Raw genomic sequence first — 12,469 nt, forward strand, 5'->3', positions numbered from 1 at the left:
TTACATGCAGATGACTAAAATGGACACATTATCTACTAGATCAAATCATCAGTGCACCAATTTCCTTCTTAAACCTGAGGCCCCATGTTGCGAAAACGCATCATTTTAGTCGTGGTGTAAATGCTGCAGAAAAAAACCCCGATGCATTTTACAGTACTTGCAAAGTGGCTAATCCACACATTGCAGAAAAAACAAAATCAGCAGCGGAATAGCAGTATGTCAATTATATCTAGGGAATGCTGGAGTTTTCCATATAGGTATAATAGGGCGGAAAGTCCACAGAGGAAAACTCTGCAGACCTTCTGTGAAAAACGCTGTGGAAAAAAACGCAATGTCTTTCCACCTCAATCCTTTCCACAGTATTTTTTGGCTGCAGATCACTATGCCTTAGCCTTAATCACATATGCTGGTTTATAACGAAAAAAAACCCAATTGTTTATTGTTGTCTAGTGTCAATATCTTTGTATAAGGCTATTTTAATGTAAATTAAAAAATGTGCAAAGACACTGTGGATGTAAGAATAATCCATGGGAAAAGTCTGCAGTTGATACGCGCTGCCTTCTGTGGCAGACTGGTGTGCGGATCAGCTCAGAAAATTACCTCCATTTAATTTCACATTAGAAAATATTCTGCGCAATAATTATTCTGTACAAATTTAATCCAGAACATGTGGATGAGACATAAAGTATATCATTAGCATGTACTGCAGGGAAAATTGTTGTAAATTCCATAGTACACGAACATGGACTGTTTGATGATGCAAGTTGAGAGTTCTATGGCAATTCTCTATTATGTATGCTCTCATACTCCATCTTGTCTTAACGTTGTAGTGTTTGTTATCTGTCTCACAGGCAGTGCAAGCTGTTTTTTTTCGCTAAGATTATACTAGGTTGTATCTGAATAACACTAACCACAGTTACCACTACAGTGCTCAGTAACTAACCAGGTTTCAGCAGCTGCATCATCTAGGTAAAAAGACCCACAAAGGAGCTGTACGCATAAGTTGGTGGATATTGTTTAATCAGGGATATCTGCAAAAACATGATTTTTCCCATTCTGAGCATTAGGTGAAAAAAAAAACAAACACCTGAAACAAAAACCTTTAATGGTTTAGATTAACAGGTATCAGGCTTCCTTGCATATTATGCTAATACAAGTCATGGAGTGCACTATCCTAAACACTAGGGGGGCATTCACACGGAGTAACGCGACGCTGATTCTGCCACGATAACTCACGGCAGAAACAGCACTGATAAAAAGACTTCAATTGACTTCAATGGGTTCCATTTAACGTGTGTAACACATTGGAATCAATGGGTTAAAAAGCCTCCCATTGATTCAATGCGTTACGCGTGTTAAACGGAACCCATTGAAGTCAATTGGTGTCTTTTTTATCAGCGCTGATTCTGCCACAAGTTACTGTGGCAGAATCAGCACCGCATTACTCTGTGTGAATGCCCCCTTAAAGATCTCAGGTGCCAGACTGGCCAGGTGGAATAAACACTGGACATGCAGACATTTGAAGTGACCACATCCTCCCCCCTTTGGCAAATGCTACAGCTCTACATACTGGCAATACAAATATGTACAGATTCACTGGCTGCAGCTTCATTAATTTATTAAAGTATAGCTCCCATTTCAATGACTATTTTTTTGCTACTTTTTTTTTTTTTAATGTAGATTGTGAGCCCCATATAGGGATCACAATGCACATTTTTTTTTTCCAATCAGTATGTCTTTGTAGAATGGGAAGAAAACCACGCAAACACAAGGAGAACATACAAACTCCTTGCAGATATTGTTCCTGGCAAGATTCGAACCCAGGACTCCAGTGCTGCAAGGCTGCAGTGCTAACCACAGAGCCACCATGTTGCCCCCTATATTTTTGCTACTTTGTTAGTGGGGAGGGGTTTGAACATTTTTATAATATATTTTATTAATCTATCAAACTTTCCTTTACTAGAAAATCGGCTGTAAAGTTCCAATGAGCAATGACCTAACTAAGGCTAGGTTCACACTTGCGCCTGATCTCTGCTCAGGAATTCCTGCAAGCAGGGCTTTTCTCTCTACATTTTTCTGCCAGAATCCCGGCTGACCCTATTATAGTCTATTGTGTCCGCAAGTAACAGTTTTTTTTTTTTGTTTTTTTTAGCAGATTGGGTTTCCATTCGTGAGGCCCCAAGAGATTACACTTTAAGTGTATTACAAACACTGGAAGAAGTTTGCTCCCCCATGGGGCAACACGGTGGCTCAGTGGTTAGCACTACAGTCTTGCAGCACTGGAGGCCTGGGTTCGAATCCCACCAGGAACATCTGCACAGAGTTTGGTTCGACCTGTTGGCTAGAATGAAAGATATTCGTAGTCTTGAATATCTGACTGTGACTTTAAATAACACTGTCGAAGCCTTCCAGTTTATATATTGCAAAAATATTTGACACCCACTTCCCCCACAATAACAAAATAAATCAAAGAAACTGAACCTTACACTTTAGGCTGGGAAAAATACCCAGTAACATAAGTATAACTCCTCAAATGCCTGAGCTTCTTAGCTAAAATGGCACTACATGTTCATATAATGAAAAAAGTTGATGACTAAGGCTGGGGCTCCACATAGTGTAAACGCTGCGATTTTGCCACCGCATTTCTGGTTAATCCCATCCACAAATTGCAGAAAACCATCTGCAGCCAAAATGCTGCTTTTGTTTTTGTAAACCGCATCATGTCAATTATACCTATGGAAACGCTGGCATATTCTGTATAGGTATAATAGGGGGCAGAAAGTCCGTGGTGTGTGATTTTTGGAAATTGTGACAAAAGCAACGTGTGAGCAGTGTATTATATATGCAGCACTGTGTGATTCTCTGTAGCAGGATAATTAAATTATCTAAATATGGTTCATATGGTTGGTATTTTCTTGTCTTCCACACGATTAAACGCCACCAAGAGCTTTCCAGTCACATAAAATAAGTGAAGCATACTGCATGTTTTATGCAACACATGTGCTCTGAATAAGACCATAACAACCACGCACAATTAATATTTGTGATTGGATCATTAATAATGATTATTGCCATGGCTACTGCTGGCTTAATTCAAGTGTATCATGAATTACCTGAAACACAGCGTCTTTCCCTCCATCCTAAAAACAAGCAACAAATAAAATGTACAATGGAACCCAATATATTAATCTTAGAAGACTGAATGCTGGTAAACTAGAGTGAATCAAACACTTTTACTTTTATTCATGTATGGAAATAGACATACACACACGCACAACACAGGTAAACCACAGGTGTCTGCAAAAAAAACCAAAAAATATATATATAAGTATATGGCATGGAATTCTATTCCATGTGTTATTTACAGTTGTACTGTATATACAGTACTGTGCTTATGATGAGCTCTTGACACCAACAATTTGGCTAATTTACATAAGAGTCTGGGTCCTATATGATAGTAAAAGCACCTGCCTGTCTGAATGACACTGACAGCAAGGTTGAGACAATCTTTCCTGTCATTTTCCAGTTGGTTCAAGGAAATAAGATTAAAGAGCCATGCATGCCTCAAGGAAAGAAAGTGTAGGCAGGGAAACTCCACAAAAGGAAGACACTGTCGTCTGTTTCATCTCACGCTTTAATCCAGGCAGGACGCAGGGTCCGGATGGCAGACAACGATTTTGGAGTCCTCACAGGAAATTTTACCGCAGATGTATGGTAAGAATGACTGTGACAATTGCCCCTACCATTAACAGGAATGGAACCCAAGTCTTCAAAAAGCCTCCAACGCTAGAAGTACATATATACTGGTCATTTATACTGGACAAAACCATTACAAATATACATATACATTGACTTATTATTGAGATGAGCAGAAGAATTGAAAGAGATATACTCACCTGACATATCTGCTGTAGATCAGGCTGTAAATACAGAGTTTCACCATATTCCAAGATGTGTTATTGTATTTCATTAGGTTCATCGCCATAGCCACATGGGAATGACAATTATCACAGCATAGGTTATGCTACAATTGCAGAAACAGACATTAGTAAGTACAAATTCACATTTAGATAGAACGCCTGAAAGTTTACGAACTGTAGTATTTAAGGAATAAATATACTACCCACAGCTATGCATTAAATGCTATGGTTAAGAAACGGGAATATATGACTTACCATTCTGTGTTTATATTCCTCTGACGCTTCATGGACGGCTGTATCCCACGGGTTAGGCCCACTCGCATATACAAGATTAGGGTCTAACTGCCAATATCTAAAGAAAAAGTCATCAGGAGATGTCACAATTGCCACTGTGTCCATTTCTTTACATGCAAAGTTCTAAGACAGGTACTTACTTTACCGGCTTCCCAAAAGCCATGCAATCCTCCTGCAGACAAAAGAGGATTACAAGTTGTAACCAAGTACACAAAGAATTTTAGCAACATAACGTTTGTACTGAGCAACAAAAAAGGTGTGCCATGTATAGTGAAGGGAAATGTAGAAGCTTTCCTGTGTCACAATCAGTGGGGTCAACTTACAGCATAACTCCACCTAAAGTCAATACAGCGCCTCCCTGTCCTGGACCCACAGTTTGATCAGTAGGCGAAATGATGTTCTTTGTTAGACAGTAAGACATGAACACTGGCATGCGGCCAAAAGAAAAATAATATAGGTACACATCTCTATTTCTGTTCTATTTTTTGCTCCCATAATTTTACACTCAACCAGGAAACTGACAGCCTGCACTTATGGAGTAACAGGTAAGTTCATGACAAATCTGTTTGCCAAGAAATGTAAATATGTCTCAGAAACACAGGACTATTGGAATTAAATACAACATGCGCAACACTTGAGATAGGAGGAAGGATACTGCAGATGATTCTGCAAGCTGGCTACTGCTACACTGGGTCTCAGGGGATATGGTAGAATTCTCAATGCAACAAACACTAACCATGCCACTGGCATCCATATGCACGGACATCTAGGTGCTGGCTCCAACTTGATGAGGCCAAGTGCCAGCGCTGACCTGATGATACAAACACTCCCATAGGTCCAGTGGCAATATCAGCATCTTCACTTCAGCACATATGTGTGACAAATACTACCTAATTTATAGTAAGTCTCCCGAGGACTAAGCTTTTACCATTAGTTTACTGGATAAATTGAAAACGGACACAGAAAAATAGCAACAGAAAGGCATTCATTTTACAGAGTTGATTGTGTTACAAAAAGCTTCTTCCCTTTTCTGCAGGAAAGTATATCACAGTTTAGTGTAAATTTTGTAACCGATAAGAAAAATGGACGGCAATGGAAGCGCATCAGGGTATATGGGCAATAAGATCAGTACAAAAGGAAGCTGAAGGGTCTGACTTTACTTTCTGCTCACCATCTAATGCAACTGCAGAATAGGAAAAGTGCTGGGCTGTAAAATTTTAGAATATTGTAAATCTAGAATCCAATTTTTTAGATTAGAATAATCCACTATGGCACTATTATTGAAATTTCAGGACCACTGGGTGCAGGATTAAAGGGGTATCTCAGGCAGTCCAGCATTCGGATATCTCTGGCAGTCCCAGTGAACTGAATATAGTGGGTGCACGCCTATTCAACCACCACATCATTCTGACTAGGAAGACAAACATCCCTGTGCTTGTTACCAGTCTAGGTCCAAGAAGTTGAACCTCCATGATAATATGTAACTTACAAACACACTCAAAATATGTTGGAACACGTGCAAAATAAATTTTACTTACAGAAACATAATAGGGACCAGCGAAGTCTCGTATCACACCTGATGATGTACAGATTCCCATATGACCAATAAATGGGAAAAGCCATCTGAAAAACATACATAAATATCAGTGACACACAATTCACCAAGTGGGCGGTAACACTGTGGTCTCTCTACTGGGATAGGGTCTGTGTGCTGTGTGTCATACAATGATACTACCACTTGGCTATATGTATGGCATGACAAAATGGATTTGGAAAAGACCTGGTGACAGATCCTCTTTCATAATAGTTTGTGCACAAGAAGAACATAACTGAACCAGAGAGAGTGCAGGGAAGGGCGACCAAGACAATTAAAGAAATGGGTGGGTTGAAGTATAATGACAGATTAAGAAAATTGGAGCTATTGAAGAGACAACACAACTTTCTAATGATCTTTTTACTCCTATGCTTGTGACTAAGACAAGGGAACATTCTTTACGTAGAATCCAATAGTGTAAAAATCCAGCTCCACCAGGCGACACGATGAAAATTTCTTAAAAAATAACTTTTATTGTAGCATTCCAATAAAAAGTGTTACAAAGTAACATCCAGTGGACGGTCAGAGATATCACATGAAAAAAGGCTACGCGTTTCCGGACATGACGTGTCCCTTCTTCCTGGCCAGGAAGAAGGGACACGTCATGTCCGGAAACGCGTAGCCTTTTTTCATGTGATATCTCTGACCGTCCACTGGATGTTACTTTGTAACACTTTTTATTGGAATGCTACAATAAAAGTTATTTTTTAAGAAATTTTCATCGTGTCGCCTGGTGGAGCTGGATTTTTACACTATTGGATTCTACTTTATCACTGGTTAAAGTCCTGCCAGTTTCCGAGTCTCCCAGGAGCACATCATCTTTAAAATTTGTTTCACATCTTATGGGTGAGCTGAATCTTTTACGAGTTTTGTGAACATTCTTTACGCCTTGACGAAAGAACATATCTCCAGTATCATAGACAGGGATTCTTTACTGTAAGAGCTGTGAGACTATGGAACTCACTGCCACAGGAAGAAGTGACTGATGGTGCATTCAATGTGCAAGCTCAAGGAGATCTTTACAGGTAAAGTTGATCCAGGGTTTTATACTGATGCCAGAATTGGAGTCGGGTAGGAATTTTTACCCTGACATAGGGCAATCCTCATCGGCCTCATGTTTGTTTTTGTCTTCCTCTGAACACCATTGTCAGGAGCAAGGGGCCATACCAGGCACCAAGATTAGGTGCACTGGTTTCCTCTGTACCATCCCCCTACTATATTATATGGTGTCATGGCTTCACTGTGCCCCTATAAATTACACAGATATGTACAGACTATGACCACCAGCACCCACCCACATCCCGCTAAAAGGAATAGTAACTGCCAGGGCTCTATTAACTATACATCGGAGCATCATCGTAATGCCCTCACATCGCGTCATGTAATGCGTGCGAATCATACACATGCATGGGATACATGCACAGCTCCTAGCTCTCCAGCTATACCGTATACTATGCCCTTCCTTACGTCAGGACTGGAATTGGGGTCCACACAACACAATGTGGAAAACGACTTCGATCAGGGTCTGGCTTCATCTTTTCCTCGGCCACTTCCGCCATCACGGGCAGCAGCACATCCACTTCCGCCATCACAGCCAGTCATTTGCTGTGGCTTCATCTGCCAGTCGTGACGTCACATCCGTCGCGCTTACTAGTCCTCTGTGACCACTCTTTTGGTCCTGCTTATTTTAAGCAGTGTCTTTTTTGTATCGTTCTGTTTTGTTAGTCCTAATTCTTGCCCTCGGTATTATCTTTATATAATGTTACTATAACTACATAGCTAACAGCTTGTACACCAATTATTCCCTTATGTAGTATTTAGTAAGTACAGTGCGCCACTTGGTGGACAATTCAAGTATGACCAGTCTTATCGCGGGGATCCAGTTGTTGTTATTGTAGGGCCCGATAACAATAAAGATTTCTGGATTGAATAGTATCCTCACAATGTGTATGTTCACACGGGCAGTATTTGTGTAGTAACACCAGGAGTGAGATGTACATACGGACAGTATATAATGATAGGCCTTTGTCCTGAACTGCCTTGCGTTTTCCGGCCACTCCCTATTTTGCCACATAAATATTGATAGAATGGCCATCGCTAAGGCAACATGGCGAGTTTGTCGGGGCTGCCATCGTGCGACTAAAGATTGCCGTGTTGTCGTGCGACTCTTCTCATGATAGTGAGGTTGTGATCGGAGTGACCGACAGAAAAAACTCTACTGACGTCTGACTTCTCTGTAACATGAGTGAGAGAGAGACTATTGGGGGCACAATAGGGGGGCATTACTGTTGTTATTATTAGGGCACTGGAGGAGCATTATTATTATTAGGGGTACTGGCTAATTAGATCATGCTGGGGTAGCATTATTACTATTGGGGATACTGTTCCTAATTAGGACATACTGGAGTAACATCATTACTCTTGGGGACACTATTACTAATTAGGTCATACTGGAATAACATTAATTACTATTGGGGACACTATTACTAATTAGATCATGTTGGGGCAGCAGTATTACTATTAGGACACTATTACTAATTAGATCATGCTGGTGTAGCATTATTACTATTGGGGACACTATTACCAATTAAGTCATAATGTAATAGCATTATTACTATTAGGACACTATTACTAATTAGATCATGTTGGGGTGGCATTGTTACTATTAGGACACTATTACTAATTAGATCATGCTGGGGTAGCAATATTACTATTGTGGATACTGTTACTAATTAGATCATGCTGGGGTAGCATTATTACTATTGGGGACACTAATACCAATTAAGTCATATTGGAATATCATTATTACTATTAGGACACTATTACTAATTAGATCATGTTGGTGTAGCATTATTACTATTGGCGACACTATTACTAATTAGCTTATGCTGGGGTAGCATTATTACTCTTTAGTGCAGCTGTTGTAGTAGGGGCTCAATTATGAATGGGGGCAAGCTCGGGGGTGAGGCATACTTGGGAGCACTATTACTATTAGGACACTTAAGGACATTATTACTGGTGGAGTATTCTGGATATTACTAATGGGGCACTATTATTAATGGTGGTACACTGGGGGGCTGTTAATAGTGGGACACACAGGACCAGCATTATTACTAACCAGGCAGGCTGTGGGAGCTGTGGGGCATTACTACTGTCACGGAAGGTCAGTTACTTCTAAAGGTACAGTGTGACACTGATTTCTGTAGGGGTTTGCTTCCTGTGTGGTTCTGGTATTTTTGGTGGAACACAACACTATTTCTGTGGGGCAGTATTTGGGGCACTGGCCATCACAGTATGAAGGTTAGCAGCAGGATCACACAGTTAGAGCACCAGGATGAAGCAGGATTCATGTGGTTTGACTTGAATTGACCAGATAAGGAAAGAGAATGACTCCCATCAGATAAGAGGTCACCTGTAAATCACTAGATGTCAGGCTAGGTTTTCATTGCAGAATTGTGAAAGAAATTTGAGGCACTCTTCAACCTCACACTAAAAGTGGCAAAAATATATAATAAAACTCAATATTTTATTGGATTCCTTTTAAAAAAACATATATATAACCACAAACACAGAAGGTTACTCCTTTAAGATTTGTATCACTAGCTCACATACTCAATTGGTCTGGGAAACCCGGAGTAAACACTTCATTCCAGAGTGACCTAGATCTAGTCACCTGGAATGCAGATACAGCAACACTAGATTGCAAGCCTAAAACTGTTTGAGCATTAGTTATAAACTGGATTGAGCCACAATTTAGCTCACTAGCATTCCAGCTGAGATGTAAGTGTGGTGGGGAGGGTCCTCGCTACCATATCAGGTTACAGAGCCAGTGGAAATACACTCCCCCACTCTTTCAGTCTATTAACTCACTAATCCAGTCACACTAAAGGGTTACTTAGGGAAAATACCAAGATCCTAATGATATCAGAGGATATAGTATCCACAATGTCCCTAGATTATTGATATTGATGCTCAAAGGGTCACAGCAGCTATAAAGCTCTCAGCTAACTGCTATGTCCTGCTCAACATTACATATGGTCGGGGGTCAGATACATTGAGACACATTGTTGCTTCAGCGTCCCTCCTCTCTACAATAGAGCTAGTCAGTTGACCTATTCTGACATACAGCCTTAGCTAGATATACTGCAGCTCAGCTCGGTCAGTGCTTCTATTGTTACTGATCTAGCCCTATAAATTCCTCTCTTCCACCTCAGAATTATATCCAAAGTAGCCTCTGCCTGCGACTTCGTCTGCAGGTTGTTGGCGTCGGTAATCCACCTATAATTCAGCAAATTGCTGCCGTCGGTGGTTTGCCTGCTCCAGAGTTTCGGCAGCTGTTAAGATGGTTTGCCGCTGAACTCATTCCTCGCGCTGTGCCCATGATTGTTCCGGCATCTCAGCAGCTCGCTGAGATGCCATATAATGAGCATGTTGTTGGCGTTGATAATCCACCTGCTCCCGTGTTTTGGCAGCTGTCAAGCTGGTTTGGCTCTGAACTCATTCCTCGCGCTGCGCCTGTGATTGTTCCGGCATCTCAGCAGCTCACTGGGTCGCCATATAATGAGAGTTTTGTTGATGCCGATGATCCCCGTCAGCTCCGCTTGAGGAGAACTCTGTTGACCTCTGTCTATGTTCATAGCTATCGTTTTAAAATTTTGCAACAAATTAATTTCTTTTTTCCCCGGCCTGTTTAAAAGTAGCAAACTGCCAACTTGGATTAAAGGTGCTTTCCCATCCAGTGTGTCAACATGTTGCCTGGAGCTGATCAGATAATATGCAAATGCATGTACAGAATCCATGAGGGTTAGCTGAGTGTTTATATAGAGCGATAACAGACCTGGCTTTATCAGAACCTGAGATAAGCTGCTGTAAGAGGAATGTAATATAGTATGTGAAATAAATTCATAACAGTCGTGAAACCATGTCATTTACCGGGATAAAAAGTAGCCTGTGTTTTAATCAAGGTTAAAATCTATGTATGTGGCAAATTTCATTAAAATGCGTTCAGCCGTTTTTCCGTGATTGACTCACAAACATCCAAACTTTCACATTTATAATATTAAGTAGGAGGATAGGATAGGATTCCAGCCCTTTTGATCTTGCAGTGGTAATCTTAAAGGGGCTCTATCAGTAAAATTATGCTGTATGAGCCCCACATATGTGTGAATAGCCTTTAAAAAGCCTATTCAGGCACCGCTAATCTTATTTTACCCCCCCCCCCCGCTTTAAAATAAAACCCTAAAAACATATATGTAAATTATACTTATTGTACACAGTGGGCGGTGATGCACGATCCGATGTCATCTTCTGGCACACCTTCCTCTTCTTTCAGGGATGCCCTCCGGTCCTGGCTCTTCCCCGGCTTCATTGCCGTCTTCTTCCGGCGGTTCAAATCCGATTGGTTCAAATCCGGTGCATGCGCACTGCCATTGAGATAAATGTCGCCGGAGCATGCACAGTAGCTCCAGAGGGAGCGCAAGTGCGCACGCGCCGGATTTGAACCAATTGGCTTTGAACCGCCAGAAGAAGACGATGATGAAGCTGGGAAAGAGCCAGGACCAGAGGGCGTCGCCGAAAGAAGAGGAAGGCGTGCCAGAAGGTGACGTCGCATCGTGCATGGTGATGCACGATGCGACGTCACCTTCTGGCACGATAAGTATAATTTACATATATGTTTTTAGGGTTAATTTTAAAACGGGAGGGAGGTGTGTGTTTAAAATAACATTAGTGGTACCTGAATATCCTTTTTAAAGGCTATTCACGCATATGTGGGGCTCATACTGCATAATAAAGCCCCTTTAAGCAGGTCTACGGCTTTCCTCACCAATTAGCCCCAGACACCGATTAGACCCCAGAATGGGTTTTCTTTCACCATGTTTTCCATTCAGCCCAAATCACCAGGAATGCTGCCTGTTTCTGCAGAGTTTCCATGCAGACATCTTAGGTTCTGTGCTACTCAGTGGGCTGTCTTAAGCATTGTTTTTAACCTTCTTCCTGCAGCAGCCATTTTTCATTATTGCAATTTTTTTTTGCTCCACACCTTCCAAAGCCAATATATAAGGGCTAATTTTTTTTGTGAAATACATTGGACTTTGCAATGGCACTATTTAATATTTCCTACAATGTTTTTGAAGGTGGAAAAAAATGAGAATGGGGTAGAATTAGAGAAAAACTGCATTTGTGCCATTTTTACAGGGTTAATCTATCAATGTTCATTGTCCAGTAAAAACAACATGGCTGGATACAAACACAGTGATATCAAATTTATGCATTTTTGTTATGGTTTAATATGTTTACAAAAATCTGAAATATACAAAAAAAAAATTCCTATTCTGACACATTTTACCTTTTTGTGTTTTGTTTTTTTTTGGCTGTGGTACAAGATTTAGTTATTAGTATTTCTTCTTACAATGTTGGTGAATATCTTTGGTGTGGGGGGGGGGGGGATGAAAAAAATTTGATTTTTTTTTTTTTTTTTACAGCCAAAGTGTTCAATATTTTTTATAGTTTTTTCAGATGTAGGGATGCCTAATGTATTTATTTTTGGGGGTTTTGTATATGCATTCTTCGGAAAGGGGAAGAGGTTTGCAATTTTATATTTTTAAAATATTTTTATTATTAGTAATAGTATTGCAGTCTAGGAGAAAATCACTATGTAAAT

The 12,469-nt window shown here is 40.5% G+C and overlaps 1 protein-coding gene across 1 annotated transcript; it reads right to left on the reverse strand.

Annotated features, from left to right (window-relative positions):
• Positions 1–1,423: 1,423 nt before the first annotated feature.
• TMEM222 (transmembrane protein 222) lies at positions 1,424–7,414 on the reverse strand. Its single transcript, XM_075264417.1, has 6 exons — positions 7,276–7,414; positions 5,753–5,837; positions 4,355–4,386; positions 4,176–4,272; positions 3,897–4,024; positions 1,424–3,786 (listed from the first exon to the last, which is right to left on the reverse strand). Exons 1-6 carry the CDS (start codon positions 7,395–7,397, stop codon positions 3,699–3,701), a joined length of 552 nt encoding a protein of 183 aa, XP_075120518.1. The 5' UTR covers positions 7,398–7,414; the 3' UTR covers positions 1,424–3,698.
• Positions 7,415–12,469: the final 5,055 nt, after the last annotated feature.

This window comes from Leptodactylus fuscus, chromosome 2 (assembly GCF_031893055.1).
Source record: "Leptodactylus fuscus isolate aLepFus1 chromosome 2, aLepFus1.hap2, whole genome shotgun sequence".
Classification (NCBI taxonomy): Eukaryota; Metazoa; Chordata; class Amphibia; order Anura; family Leptodactylidae; genus Leptodactylus; species Leptodactylus fuscus.